Raw genomic sequence first — 15,146 nt, forward strand, 5'->3', positions numbered from 1 at the left:
TAAGTAAGTAGTTGTAAATATAATGCAAATGGTTGGTGGTGTGCAGCAAATTCAAGTTTTGCTTTCTGTAACTTTCTGAAATTTTTTTCCCTAAATATTTTCAGTCCATGGTTGGTTGAATCCACTGATGCAGAACCTGTGGATACGGAGGGCCAACTGTAAATTGATTTATAGAGTCGGCACTTCCCTGACAATCTGGACAGATGCTTAGTAAACCTGAGATAATTAATTTAGCATCAAAGTGAGTACTATGAGCATTATTAGATTGGTACATGTTAGGGCATTTGGGAGAATAGAAAATACAGCAGTTGAGCTGGATCCTGGTGCAAGAGCCCCTGTGCCTTATCCGTAGAGGTCTCTAGTTGGCACATCTTCCCAATGCTTCCTCATTGTTCATTCCCCCCAGTGGAAAAGGGGGGCACTGCTGGACTTAGGAAGTTGGAGAAATAGGTAATAATGCTTCTTTTAGTGATTTAGTTACAGAGCTCTTACGTGCAACAGAATGAGAGGAAGTAGAATGGTTCTGTGCATAGATTTGGGAGCTAGACTGATCAGGGATTCAACTCCCAGCTCCATCATTCATGGGCTGTTGATTCTGAACAAATTACTTAAGCTCTTAGTACTTCATTTGTGGACTTCATCTTAGTACTTTCTCATCTGTGAAAGGGGGGTAATGATAGTACTTATATTTTAGGGTTGAGAGGATCTAAAAGATTAAATCAGGTTAAGGTAAGTAAAACGAGGAGGAAGCAGCCATTCAGGCGTGGAATGGAAAGGGAATTGAAAGACTAGGTTTCAAATTTGTGTCTGCATAAGAATCATTTGGGGTTCCTATTAGAAATGTAGATTCCCAGGCTTCAGCTCCAGGAATTGAGATTAATTTGGGATCCAAGAATTAGGTCTTTTTGTTCTGTTTTAGTAAACTTTTAGAATTATTTTAGGTTTACAGAAAAGTTGCAAAGATATATCCATTTTGCGCTAATATGAACATATTATCATAGCACATTTGTTAAACTAAGAAGTCAACATTAACGCACTACTGTTAACTCCAGACTTCATTTGGATTTCACCAGATTTTCCACTGATGTTCTTTATCTGTTCTAGGATTCCACATTGCATTTAGAGAAGCTTCATTTCTTACAGGGACTTTCAGCCCATGAGAGGCAGGTGGTCTGGAGACCACATCTTGAGAAACACTAGGACATGTCAAGGGCTGAGGAAGGTCAAATTGCCCCATCCTCACCACCATCCTGGTGGTGGTGGGGTTGGATATAGAAATTTGATTTGAAGAGTTAGGATGGAATCCTCTCCCTTAGATGAGAGGGGTTACCTTAAGAAGTGAGGCATCTATTCCTAATGCCAGATGAAATGAGTTTTGGAGTTTGGAAGGTGGGGTTGCTGCCTAGCCTGAGGAGATACATCTAGGTTGTCGGCAGATCAGGGGAGTGAGTGCAGCAAATTGGGAACAACTACTTTGTGGGAACACAGGAGGGCTCAAGTAGTTGATTACAAGGGGCCAGTTAGCCTGTGAGACATACAAATCCTGTATTTCCTGGAACCTGGTGATAATGTTTTAGAAATGGGTCATAGTAGTAACCAACATCAAGCACTGCCACATTGGACACAAGCAGAAAGTCAAAGGGTGAAGCTAAGATGACCTTGTTGAGAGAGGGCAGTGGGAGGTGGACAAAACACTGATGCCCTGCGTTTGGAAGAGTCGGTTCCCACAGGAGATAAAGGGTCACCATCTGGGGAGCTAGAAGTAAAGGTCAGTAGAATTGAGAATGGTAAGATGAAGGAATAGATGTTGTAAGAAAAAGCTAGCAGAGTAAGTTGAGGTCTTGAAGTAGAGATGGACATATTCTTGAGGACCTTAGGTTCTGAGGCTGTCACTGACTTTCTCTAATCACATTCAAATTACACTTAGCTGCCCTCACAGCAGTTAGTCATCACCTAACCTGTTCCTTTTTTTTTTTAAAGAACATTAACCTTTCCATTTGACTCTGGATTTCTAATTTCTGTTCTACTTCACTTTCCTGGTTCTTTCTGCATGTTAGAGATCCTAAACCATAAACTGGTATTCATAACATGTTTCACATGAAGTACATGTTATCTCATCTGCCAAACCCATTTAAAATGGACTAGTGGAAATTGCCTCAGAAGCCAAACAGGTTGCACCTGTGTACAAGGGACCAGGTGTCTCTGAAGCACTCCTAGATCTTTTGTATTCTTGCTGGCACGGTGTCAGGCTGGCCGGGTTGGTAAGTGGCTAACAGTTAAGATTTTAGGTGATCTAATCCTTAACTTGATTGATATAGATGCTGGGTGTAATCTACAGATTCTGCATAGAAATTAGCACTTACCCCTGGGAGAGCCCCAACCAGCTGTCAAGTGCTTTACCACATAGCTCTATACTCAAGAATGCGGCTTCTGGGTGAGGGAACAGTCGTAGTCATTTTACATGTGGTTAGAGAGAAGGCTTGGGTGAAGAAAGATTTTAGCTAACCTACACGCTATAGGTAAACGTTTCCAAAAACATTGCATAACCTGAATACAGAGTGAATTGTTTTCCAGTAAATACTGGCTTCAGCATTTTTCAAAAATCAAGGAATGGTATATTTTATAGAATGGGAAAACTAAGAAATGAAACTTGACCTGTTGTAAAACTAGGATTTAGTGCTGTTGAATTTCAATAATGGGCATACAGGGTACATTAGGAGTAAATGTCAAAGAATAGGGTCATGATGGAATCTGATACAGGGTGGAAAAAGTTTCTCTTAACCAGAAACACTGGGCCCTAAGAAGTTGTCTTAGGGTCAACCATATGAATTTAACATACAAAAACGGCAATTTAATTTGGTTCAAACATACATTTCAAACCTTTGTCTTTTCCTTGTAAAGAATAAAGTTCAGTTCACAGTATACCAGAGTTAAAATTGCACAGATGTCAGTATTCCACTAGAGAAAAAAAATTTTTTTTTAAAAGTGAAAAAATAAAATTTGAGTTCAGGTAGTCAGATATTTTATAGTCTTACTACTTTAGGGAACAAACCCTTCCTAGGTATAAAATCCTGGAAAAAAATGCCATAGTTGCCACCCCATTAGTAACTAGTTTCCATGCCCCATATTTGTCGGAGAACCTACTTTCAGTGATGTTTAAATTTCTACCTTAAGTTGCCTCAATTTCCCATTTATTTAAATGGCTGTATTGCCTCTAGAAAAGCTGAAGGGGAAAAGCAATTTTTAGTGATTCTCCTTATTCTACCAACTTGTTCTTGAAGCTAGCCATGTCCAATGTTCCTACCCCCTTTTTTTTTTAAGACCTTCGACCACTCGAGATATGTCAGCATTTCTGCTTAGTAACTGGCATATTACTATGCGGTGCAAACTATTGATATAAACAGTGACTTGTGATAGATTTTTTCCCTTCTGTACTAAATCAATCATTTCTCCTAGTCAGCAACTTAACAAGAACAAAGTTAAAGATCTGACCTTAGGAAGGTGATTAAGGTGGATGAAAACACGGCAATACTATCAGGACTGATGGAATATTGCTCAAGGGCAGTGGCTAGGGTCTAAAAGAAACTTTAGAGATCTGGTATGTTTCCAACTGAATGTAAGTGAAATAGCATGTTAAAGTCAAATTACGTGCCTTGTTTAAAAGTCACCCTCTTAACAGCAACCACAATTCTACTGCTTCCTGTTCTTCCATTTTCTTTCCTGTTCAATTGCTTGAAACCCTCAAACAACTCAAGTTCTGATTCTACAGTATTCCTGTAATTCCTTTCTCTGTGTATTTACCTACTTTTATCTTTCAATGTGCATTTCCATCTTGGCACCATAACAAACAATTCAAAAATGCCATCTAATGCATTATGCCACTGAGCACTGTAGCCAGTGGTTTTAAGTGTACTAGGTTATCTTCAGGTTGAAAAGAGCGTAAGCTGAAGAAATAAATGACTACATCTTAACTAAAGGCAGGGGTCAAAACAACCTATGGTTAGTTTGAAAATGCTTTAAGGCCCGACTATCAGAGCTGATTGAAAACATTTGAGTTAGGCAGAGCTGTTATGTGAATAGTGCGAAGTGTTACAAACACAGTAGCCATATATTTTAATTAAAATAGAGTTTATTAGCTTTTCTTTTAATATAAACATGAGGAAGAAAAACCACATAAGTTGTAGCATTCTTTTCAAAATAAAACTGCAATCAGTACTTGAATCTCCAAGCTCCAAACTCCATAAACAATATTTTTTGAGGTGGTAGATTGTAGTATTTTATATACCGTAATTTATCATTTATGTCTCTGTCCTTTAAAAATGATGGAACCTGCAGCACTCAATATAATGTGAAGCCTTGTTATAAAGAGAGAAAGTATTTCTGGCCCACAAATGCTTTGTTTACAGGCAAAATTCCTAGGATTACATTTGAGAAGGTAGGAGGAGAAAGATTTCATAGTTGAGAACACTAACTTTTTTTTTTTAATATTTCAAGTTTAGGTGACATCGTTACCAATCTCCTAAAAGACTGATTACTGGACCTCCCTGCCTTTTAAAGCCTGAGGTAAGGGTTCCTAAGGTTTATATGTTTCCTCTTGAAGTGAGACACCTACAGCCAGGTTAACACATAGGATAGAAAAGCTGTTTTGTATCACTTACTCTCCTATCACTATTAGGGTCCAGTTCCTTTCAATTTATTACATGTGAATTAACACTGTTGTTCATAATTCCTTTACCAAATCTAGAAAAAAGAAACTTAGGTGATCAAGCAGGTAAGCAGCCCAGCCTTGCAAAGGACTATTTTAGAAAGAGGAGGGCAGGCCTATGAAGATACAAGGTTTCCCCTTAAGTCTCAGTGCAATTTTAAGCTTTGATACTTGTAGAAGTATAAATGCCACAAACTTAACATCATTTGAAAGTTTAGTTGAATTTCTTCTAAACTCATTTTTTTTAACATCTTTATTGGAGTATAATATTGCTTTACAGTGGTGTTAGTTTCTGTTTTGTAACAAAGTGAATCAGCTGTACGTATACATATATCCCCATATTTCCTCCCTCTTGTGTCTCCCTCCCACCCTCCCTATCCCACCCCTCTAGGTGGTCACAAAGCACCCAGCTGATCTCCCTGTGCTATGGGGCTGCTTCCCACTAGCTATCTATTTTACATTTGGTAGTGTATATATGTCCATGCCACTCTCTCACTTCGTCCCAGCTTACCCTTCCCCCTCCCCATGTTCTCAAGTCCATTCTCTATGTCTGTGTCTTTATTCCTGTCCTGCCCCTAGGTTCTTAGAACCTTTTTTTCTTTTTTAGATTCCATATGTATGTGTTAGCATATGGTTATTTGTTTTTCTCTGACTTACTTCACTCTGTATGACCTCACTACAACTAACTCAATTTCGTTTCTTTTTATGGCAGAGTAATATTCCATTGTATATATATGTGCCATATCTTCTTTATCCATTCATCTGTCAATGGGCACTTAGGTTGCTTCCATGTCCTGGCTATTGTAAATAGAGCTGCAGTGAACATTGTGGTACATGACTCTTTTTGAATTATGGTTTTCTCAGGGTATATGCCCAGTAGTGGGATTGCTGGGTCGTAGGGTAGTTCTATTTTTAGTTTTTTAAGGAACCTCCATACTTTTCTCCACAGTGGCTGTATCAATTTACATTCCCACCAACAGTGCAAGAGGGTTCCCTTTTCTCCACACCCTCTCCAGCATTTACAGTTTGTAGATTTTTTTTTTAAAATATGGAACGCTTCACGAATTTGCGTGTCATCCTTGCACATGGGCCATGCTAATCTTCTCTGTATCGTTCCAATTTTAGTATATGTGCTGCCGAAGCAAGCACGTTTGTAGATTTTTTGATGATGGCCATTCTGACCTTAAGCTCTTAATTTTTATTTTTTGTTTCAGCCCATTGTTTGCTATCCTCAAGAGGGGCTGAAACAAAATATTACGATTAAAAGCTTAATGTTTAAAATTTACAAAACTAAATGAGTTTAGAAGAAATTCGATTAAACTTTCAAGTGATGTTTTGACAGTCTGTAGCATTTATACTTCTGCAACAGTGTTCTGGAGTATCCAAGCACACTATATTAAAGCTTGAAATTGCACTAAGACTTTTGGGACACCTTCTATTTCATTACCGGCTTGTTAATTAGTGGACTACCACGTTGGCTGGAATTATGAAAATATCCCTTCATAGAAGTATTTAACAAAGAGGAAAATCATCACAAAATCAGAAGCACCATTATAGTTAACAAGAAATGCAGCACGGACCCAATAGAAGTAAATAACCTACTTTCTCTGTTTATGATCCCAAACATGCTAATATGCTAATAAGTACTGCCTGCAAAGAATTTGGATGACAAGTGTTATTCAGCAGCTTTTTGGTTTAAACTGATTGCCAATAATGACTAGCAGCTTCAGTGATATAGTAGAGAGGAGGAACCCTTCAAAACCTAATGATGCTACAACAGTCTGTCCCTAAGTTTGGCTTTATGAGTTGTTAGGAGTCGCATGTTTTAATGGTAATACTGCACTGATTCTAAAGGAATATGCAGCAGTATGGGACAGTGAGGCAAGAAAAACAGGAAAAACGTAAAAGTTATATAGTTAGTGTCTTTAAAGTCTAAAAATTTAAACTATTTATTAATTAAAAAACCTCACATAGTTCACAGCTATCAGCCTACACAGTAAGCAGATATCTGTGCGTGGATTGGGAGCTTTTAGCTTTGGAGTGGTTTTTGTAACTCTGTTTACATTAAAAAGGACAGAGGAGTGTGTTACACTGACGAGGTCCCGTTCTTTCCTATGAGCATAATCTTCACTTGTCCATGAGTCTCTTGAATTCAATGTCTTTCTTTAAGGTGAAAACACTAACTTTGCTGGTTTCTGAGCAGGAGAGGTGATATTTCTCCAGTCCTTGTTACGAGGGGTTTATGATGTTACAACCCCTCACTTCTCCCTTAAGAGAGGATGGCATTGGAGCGCTGAATACCAATGAAATTATCAGCGCTGAAAGACCTTCTCATAGCAGCTCTACACAAGTCTTTGTATTTGTCTTCACACAATCTGGAAATGGCCTAGGAAAGTCAATCAGGTAGAACATAGGTACAATTAGGGGAAAAAAAAATGTTCGGACCTTAAAAAAACAAAAAAAGCATCATTGATAAGCCACACATCTACATTCGTTTAGACAGTTCATAGTTACTGCTACTTTGGATAGCTGATATCTACACTAACTGACAATTCCCTAAGGTAATAACCTTTAAGGGCTATGATTAGATTGCTGGGGCAAGGGGTCACTTGCCCTAATAACTTAGAGTTACTTAAAAATTGGGTTCCTAATGATAGGCTCCTAATAGCAATATCATCTGTTACCTACACACTTGATCCTTAAACGTAATGGACATACACTTGGGCAAAATCAGTGTTTACTCAGCTATTCAACTTCTATTCTTCATCTTTTTTTTTTTTTTTTTTTTTTTTTTTTGCGGTAGCGGGCCTCTCACCGCTGCAGCCCTTCCCGCTGCGGAGCACAGGCTCCGGACACGCAGGCTCAGCAGCCATGGCTCACGGGCCCAGCCGCTCCGCGGCACGTGGGACCCTCCCGGACTGGGGCACGAACCCGTGTCCCCTGCATCAGCAGGCGGACTCCCAACCACTGTGCCACCAGGGAAGCCCTCTATTCAATTTTCATTAGTTATTACATACTCTAAGAAAATTTTAATGAGGTAGGTATGTGCTGAAGGTAGGAGAGGTCTAATGACTGAAGCACTGAAAGGTGCTATTTCACTTGCACATAAATTATGGTAGAAAAACATCTTATTCTAAAGTACCACCAAGGTACCGCAGAAAGTATCAATTTTAAATGTGTTCATTTCAGTTGTGAATTTTGCTGTATACCCACCAAAAATCATAAGCCATAAATATTACTTTGCTCCATGTACGTTACCATTTACATTAAAAACTCATGTACTTTCTACATCCAGTATCTGAACCCACATTATACCTTCCAAGTATAGGTCTCTCAGGTTAGCCACCGATGCTTTGTCTAATAAACTCATGGGACTGAACTGTGACACACACACACACACACACACGAACTGCAAGCTGAGTAAAAAACAGTTAAGAGGGACTTCCCTGGTGGCGCAGTGGTTAAAAATCAGCCTGCCAATGTAGGGGACACGGGTTCGAGCCCTGGTCCGGGAAGATCCCACATGCTGCAGAGCAACTAAGCCTGTGCGCCACAACTACTGAGCCTGCACTCTAGAGCCCGTGCTCTGCAACAAGGGCAGCCACTGCAAGGAGAAGCCCGTGCACGGCAATGAAGAGTAGACCCTGCTCGCTGCAGCTAGAGAAAGCCCGTGTGCAGCAGAGAAGACCCAATGCAGCCATAAATAAATTTATTTATTTAAAAAATCAAGACAGTAGAAATAGTAGAAACAGTCCAAAACATCAATTATTAAAAAAAAAAAGACAGTTAAGAGTGGTAAGTAGATTATGTAGGTACATATGATTAGGGATACAATTTTAAGAAATTATTCATGTATGGTTATATGTAAGTGTAGAGGTTCAAATGGAAAACCATTAAGAACAGTTTAAATATGATTTAAAGTATTCTGAATTATGGTTACAGAAGAGACAATTTTTTTTAATAATGTGAGATCCCTGTATAAACCATAAGACACAGGAAATATGATGCCAACGGGTTAATAAGCTCTTCAAACTGTTAACAGCTTTCCATTTTCCTAATCATTGCTTAACATAATTTAGCTACAGATGTGGCTTCAGTGGCTGACAAAAAACCCCAGTTAGTGATTTCACAGCCTTACCTCTAAGTTCTGTGCTCTTTCTTTGCTAAGAGGAGTGAATAGAAAATTCAGGTTGTTGTCATCTGCTAAGGAGCGAAGGTCAAAGTAGTATTTGGCATACACGCTGGCGGGAACATTAATGTTAAACTGAAGGAGCTCCAGGAAGTGCCTCTCCATCTCGTTCCTGGGGGAGGAGAAGACAAAACCAATGCAGGACAATTTCAGTCAACTGGGCTGTCTTCAAAAATACCATTCTGAGCTACTAGGATGGCTCTAAATACTGTTTTGAAACAAATAATGGCTACCCAGCTGGATTAATACCCTAATGTTCAAACAAGGTACAGCTATTTGTGGTCCTTTCTGCGTCCCAGCACTTTGAGTTTGGGACAAGGGGGAAGAGGTTATGGCCCTCTTATGCACTCATGCTGCTGACTCAGGGGCTCATTCTTCAGAGTTCCATTAGTGCAGCTGTACGATTCATGCTCCACACTCACTCACAAGGCCCCACTATAGTGATCAGATGAAAGGAATGATGTATGCTGTTTATTAGCTCTGAAGAACTTGCAGACATTTTCACCGGGCTGATGACAGGAAGGGGCTTATTGAAGTAGAGACGAGCCAACAAAAGGAGTGGGCACATCACCACGGCAACAAATGGATCCATCGGGAGCCACTGCTATTATCTCTGAGGGGGGAAAACTCTTGAGGCAACAAGGATTCATCTCAAGTAAATAAATAAATAAGCTACATTCGATGGGAAAGGGAATCCCCTCCCCCTCCCCCCCCCCGCCCCCGACTCCGTGCATGGGGCTGTGTCAAAGGGCATAACGCAAGTTTCTGTTCACCTTAACGTTCGTTACTAGGGTGAGTTGTTGTCATCATGACAGGACAGGATGCACTTTTTAAGCTTAGGAAGGTGGTAAGATTATGTCTCAGCTAGACTAAACCCACTTTACGATATGACCTCTGATAGAGCAGTTGTTTTCCCCCCGGTGTTAGGAGAGCAGCCCAGGATGTTCAGACCTACCGCCCCCTGCCAGGTGCCGGGACAGATTGCACACGCCCACAGGGGGTGAATTCAGTGAAGTGGGAAAGTAGAATGGTGGGAGCAGGCTTCTGCTATATGACCATATCCAGCCATTTGCTTGCCAAATTTAAAAAAAATATAAAATTAGAGTAAATCCTACCACTTTTCACAGCAATCACTTTAGAGAGTTGATTATATAAAAATGATAAACACCCAAACAAACATGCGAGTGGCTTATTTTACAATACATTTGGTTTCTTGGTTTTAAAGTGTTAATATTTTATCCATTGGATTATCAACAAATGCTCCATGTTCTCCTGTATGGAGAGCAGAGTATGAGCAGAAATGAGGTTTCTCATTTGTTGAACTTTAAACCTAACTGAACCTACTTCCAAAATTAATTTCCTGTTCATACGGCCAGAAGTCTATAGAAATGTAAATCAGATAATGTTTTGATAATCAGCTAATCAGGACTTAATTTACTACAGAATAAATGCACTTCACTATCCCTTTTATATTTTCTTCACTAATACATTTTAATTGTGTGGAAATACAGTACTTCATAGGATTAACATGTCTATTAATAGAGCTTTAATCACTGAAGAAAAGCATTATGCCTACAGAATATGCATCTTCTGTGTTTTCTGTTGTTTTTTAAATGGCTAGATGGCTGACGAGTGTACCATTTACAGGCGCAGCAAATTTTCTGAACAGCAGCTGCTCAGTTTAACTTACTCTTTTGAAGGGAAATATATATTTAACAAGACACATAGATGTTAGAAAGTTTTAAGGAAAAGCTGATAGACAGCAATTTTTCAATTCAGACCCAAAATGAGATCATTACAAATAGTAGTCAACAGCAGAGGGATGAAGCAAATGTGTATTAAACACTTTGTTGTAATGCTTTCCAACTTCCAGAGATCATCAACAAAAGCAGCCTATTATAAACATAACTCCTGGTGATTCTCTGTTCTACACAGAAAAGCGTTGTTTAGAATTAGTTTCTTCATAGCTGGACACTGCCGCCAGTGCTCCTGCGCTCACATCTATGAACACCCACACATTTCCCTGCATGTTCTCTGATGTTGTACCTGGAACCAGAGCCCCAGTGAGCTCAGTTACAGATTCTGAGAAAATTTCAGCTGCCATCGTGGCAGGGATGGTGTTCACGAGTACAGATTTTCCTTTCTTCAAGGGACCAGTGTAAAGACTGAGGATAGTGTTAGTCAACATCACTTTAGTTTCTGCAACTTCCAAAAGTACTTCTGTTCATTTCAAATTCATTATCTGCTGTTACACTGTTTGCTAAGATTGCTACCAGCAACATCACCATGACCACCTGGTTTACATTATCACCGAAGTGGACATTTTCACCAAAAGCCACTCTGACAGCTACTGACAGTCACTGGTCCCATTGCTTAGTCACAACTTTCCTCGCTTCAGCTGTAAATATGCACTTTGGTAATTCTGAATTATCTAGAGTAAGGGGCAATGGTAACAAAAACAAACTCTTGCCCCTGCCTGCCATCTTGATCGGCCTCTGCTGTCCAATATAATCAAGAGGTGTCCTTTCACATCTTCCTGAATGCCACCCACAAAGACATTTTCACTGTCAAGCAGGCACTTCGAGAGTCTGCTGGAATTACCTCTCTGGCTCATCCTGCTTCCCACCCTTGGGGCCCTTCACCAGAGCCAGATTGGAAGCCTGGTGTTTCATGCCAATGTGAGCGTGCCATCTGTGAGGAGAACCTGCCTAGTTAACTCAAGGCCCCACAAAGTGCTGCTGTGTTTGCTGAGTGCCCTGGGTGAGGCCCCAGTGATGCTTCCCGGACTACCTGAGAGGCAGGCGTTTCCTAACTCAGCAGACTTTAGGGGAGGAGAGAGGAACACAGGGATCTGAAAACCTTCACATGTGGCTACCTGTACATCATAGTTTCTGTAACAACAGAACCTCAGATAAAAAGGAGAAAAAGACCAGCAAAAGCAAATACACAATGTGTGACTCAGGTTGAAATTATAACCTGTCAGTAGTCTAGAGGCCCTAAGACCTTAACAGTGGCCACTTGCTTCCAAGACCAGGCATGTGCCCCTTAAAAATGGACCGGACCTGGTAGACAGCTTTAAGAAAGCTGTGAAGTTACTTACTGTACCATGTTGTTCTGGTAGTGAGCTTGTAAAATGTTTGGCAAAAACCACCAGAAAAATAATTTCAATTTATCAAGCAGAATATTACAACAAGGACACATCAAGACCTACCAGTTAATGAGGGGAAACACAAGTTGTTATACTACAGCTAGATAGAAAGAAGTCTGTAAGTTTAGGTCTATTTCAGCTCTCTGCACAATGTAACATTTCTTAAAATGTAAACTTTATGGGAGCAAATGAGGTATTGGAAAACGGTTAGAAAGTTCACCATAACCTTACAAACTCACATGTCCTCAACTGTAATGTCCTTGAGGATCTGGCAGTAGTCCACATTCCATACAGCCTGATCGTCCCAAACCTTGGAGGCAAGAAGAATGGCTCCCAAAACAATTCTTTTCCAGTTAGTGGGGCAAATGTCGATCTCAGCATAAGTTAAAAGCCTTTCTAAGTAAACCTGCAAAAGTAGAGTACTGATCTTTGATTTTAGTTCAGTTTAAGCGCTGTGATAAGAACTGTTAGGAATGACAGATTTCAACTCTTTTTTTTTTTTTTTTTTTTCGGTACGTGGGGCTCTCACTGTTGTGGCCTCTCTCGTTGCGGAGCACAGGCTCCGGACGCGCAGGCTCAGCGGCCATGGCTCACGGGCTTAGCCTCTCCACGGCATGCGGGATCCTCCCGGACCAGGGCTTGATCCCATGTCCCCTGCATCGGCAGGCGGACTCTCAACCACTGCACCACCAGGGAAGCCCAGATTTCAACTCTTTTTGACATGCCTTTTATTCCTAGGTTCTACAAAGACTTTGCTCAGCCAAGCCAAGGCCAGAGGCCAGGTCACAGTTGTAAGTCAGATATTTCTGTTAGTCTGGTATTTCTACGCTGCCCGTGTGAATTTCCAACCCAATTTTGGTCACAGGAATGAAAGGACATCTCAGCAAAGGGCATTCTAAAGACACGCACTGTATTATCACCTACCCACTTGTAAAGGGCAGCACATACAGCCCAGTGTCGATTTCAACTGTTCAGTAAATGCTTGAGTGCCTACCACGTGCAATGTACCTACCAGACTGGTGGTGGTTGCACGGCGATTTTACATAATGCTTGAGTGTGTAAAATTCTGGTAAGACTGAGCACATCTTTATCTTCTCTTCGGAGTAACCAATCCTTTTGTGGCATGAACTTGAAGATAAAAACTGGTGGTCAAGAGAGCCTCCCAGTGGCTGCTGTGCGGCACAGCAGGACAGGCAGTACAAAGGGGCTTTACAACTGTCAAGTATTCCCGTATTTTAGTGCCTTTTTAAGGAACACACATGCATACAAAGGGTAGTCCTTTTCATATCCCCTATTTTTCACATCTCCATTATCATTTCATTATTCATTTCTGTCTTACATAATCTGCAGCTTAGTCATTCTTCTGGTTTTAAGGTGGGAAGAGATGCCTGTGTCTGTAGCCCTGGGGCTCCTCTAAACCTGCCAGTTTGTGAGATGATTTCATGGTTTCTTTTACATGTATCAAATGTCTATCCTACAAAGAACTGGATGGAGTTAACAGCTGAGTAAAGATTATAGAGGTAAGCTATGATTTGTTGTTACCTCTGCAGAAGAGTATATATGCCATTTGACAAAAAGAAAAATGTCCAGTTTTAAAGAGTATGTTTACTCTCTGAAGGGTTATCAGATCGACAGCTCAGATTCGCCAATGCCCTCCAAACTCTACTGTGTTTTCAAACATGGGTATTGAGATTATATGTTCTTAGTGAAATTCTGCTCCCATTCCCCAGAGAACTCAGCACTCTCTAGTACCCTAAGAACAACTCTCCCCACAAGGTTCAACTCTCTACTTTATGGGACTAATCAGAGGTGCTGAAATAACACTGGCAATCTCTCAACTTCCTCTCACCTTTATACTGGCAAACTTGGTACACGTGCTGATATTCATTTATCCCACTTGCCCTCCCGTCTCGGAGGAAGCGAGATCTCTTTCTTTTCACTGAAGCTAACGCTTCTATGAATGAAGCTGATCCCATCTCACTTCTGCAGAACACTGTTCACACAGTTAGTCTCTTTTTGAACAACTTCTCCCTCTCTGTCAGAGGCTTCCTCCAGTGTGAATGCTTACACGTCCCCAGCCTGTCCCCCACTGCCCCCAGGTGGCGTCCTCATCTCCCGTCCTCTCCTTAACCCACTTCGGTCAGCCTCCTGCCGCTACCACTCTACAGGGACTACTCTTGCCATGGTCGCCGGTGCCTTCACACAAACAACCCAGAGCTCTTCATCCCAGAGCTCCACCTCCCAGGCCTTCCCTCATACTGCAAGAGCACTGCCACACGCCCAGTCGCTGGGACCAAAAACCTGCACTTGAGTTATCCTGCTCCCATCTGTTAGAACTTCTTGTTATCTCTACCTTCACTGGTACCCTGACCGCTTTTCTGTCACTTCTGACTTGTATCGCTGCCACTGCCTAACTTCTCTGCCTCCACTCTGCCTCCCAACAGAGTACAGTCTGTTCTCCCCAAAGCAGCCAGGAGAGCCTCTTAAATTAAGAGTACTTGATGCGGCTGCTCCAGATCTGCCAGAGGTTTCCCATCAAACAAATACCTTCTTCCCGTGGCCTGCAAGTTACGAGGCCCTGTGAGGTACGGCATTGTCCTTCTGTGACCTCATCACCTATGTTCTTTCCCTCATTCCCTACTCTGATCACAGTGGCTACCTTGCTTTTCCTTGAACACACAGCATGTTCCTGTCTCAGAGCCTTGCCCTCGTCCCCTCTGCCCGTAATGCCAGCGTTCCTGATCTTCCTCAGTTCAGCCAGGTGCTGGGTTCAAACATCACGTCTTCAGAGAGGCTCTTCCTGATCTTTCTAGGAAGCCCCTCTAATCGCTTTATCCCTTTACCTTGCTTTCTCTTCATGGTTTTTACCACTACTTGAAATAGTCATCTTTTAAAAAATACTCATTGGGGCTTCCCTGGTGGCGCAGTGGTTGAGAGTCCGCCTGCCGATGCAGGGGACGTGGGTTTGTGCCCCGGTCTGGGAGGATCCCACATGCCGCGGAGCGGCTGGGCCCGTGAGCCATGGCTGCTGAGCCTGCGCGTCCGGAGCCTGTGCTCCGCAGCGGGAGAGGCCACAACGGTGAGAGGCCCGCGTACCGCAAAAA

At 41.5% G+C, this 15,146-nt stretch overlaps 1 protein-coding gene across 2 annotated transcripts in view; it reads right to left on the minus strand.

The window, feature by feature from the left end:
* Nucleotides 1-6,629: 6,629 nt before the first annotated feature.
* CCNYL1 (cyclin Y like 1) overlaps nucleotides 6,630-15,146 on the minus strand; it is a 35,218-nt gene continuing 26,701 nt past the window's right edge. For both annotated transcript variants that reach the window (XM_082631089.1, XM_082631088.1), the window contains 3 exons: nucleotides 12,282-12,448; nucleotides 8,844-9,006; nucleotides 6,630-7,091 (listed from right to left, as the gene is read on the minus strand). In XM_082631089.1, the coding sequence (XP_082487215.1) occupies nucleotides 6,975-7,091; nucleotides 8,844-9,006; nucleotides 12,282-12,448 (447 nt within the window). In that variant the 3' untranslated portion in view covers nucleotides 6,630-6,974. The remainder of the gene's footprint in view (nucleotides 7,092-8,843; nucleotides 9,007-12,281; nucleotides 12,449-15,146) is intronic.

Source organism: Mesoplodon mirus, assembly GCF_964341445.2.
Source record: "Mesoplodon mirus genome assembly, chromosome: 8".
Classification (NCBI taxonomy): domain Eukaryota; kingdom Metazoa; phylum Chordata; class Mammalia; order Artiodactyla; family Ziphiidae; genus Mesoplodon; species Mesoplodon mirus.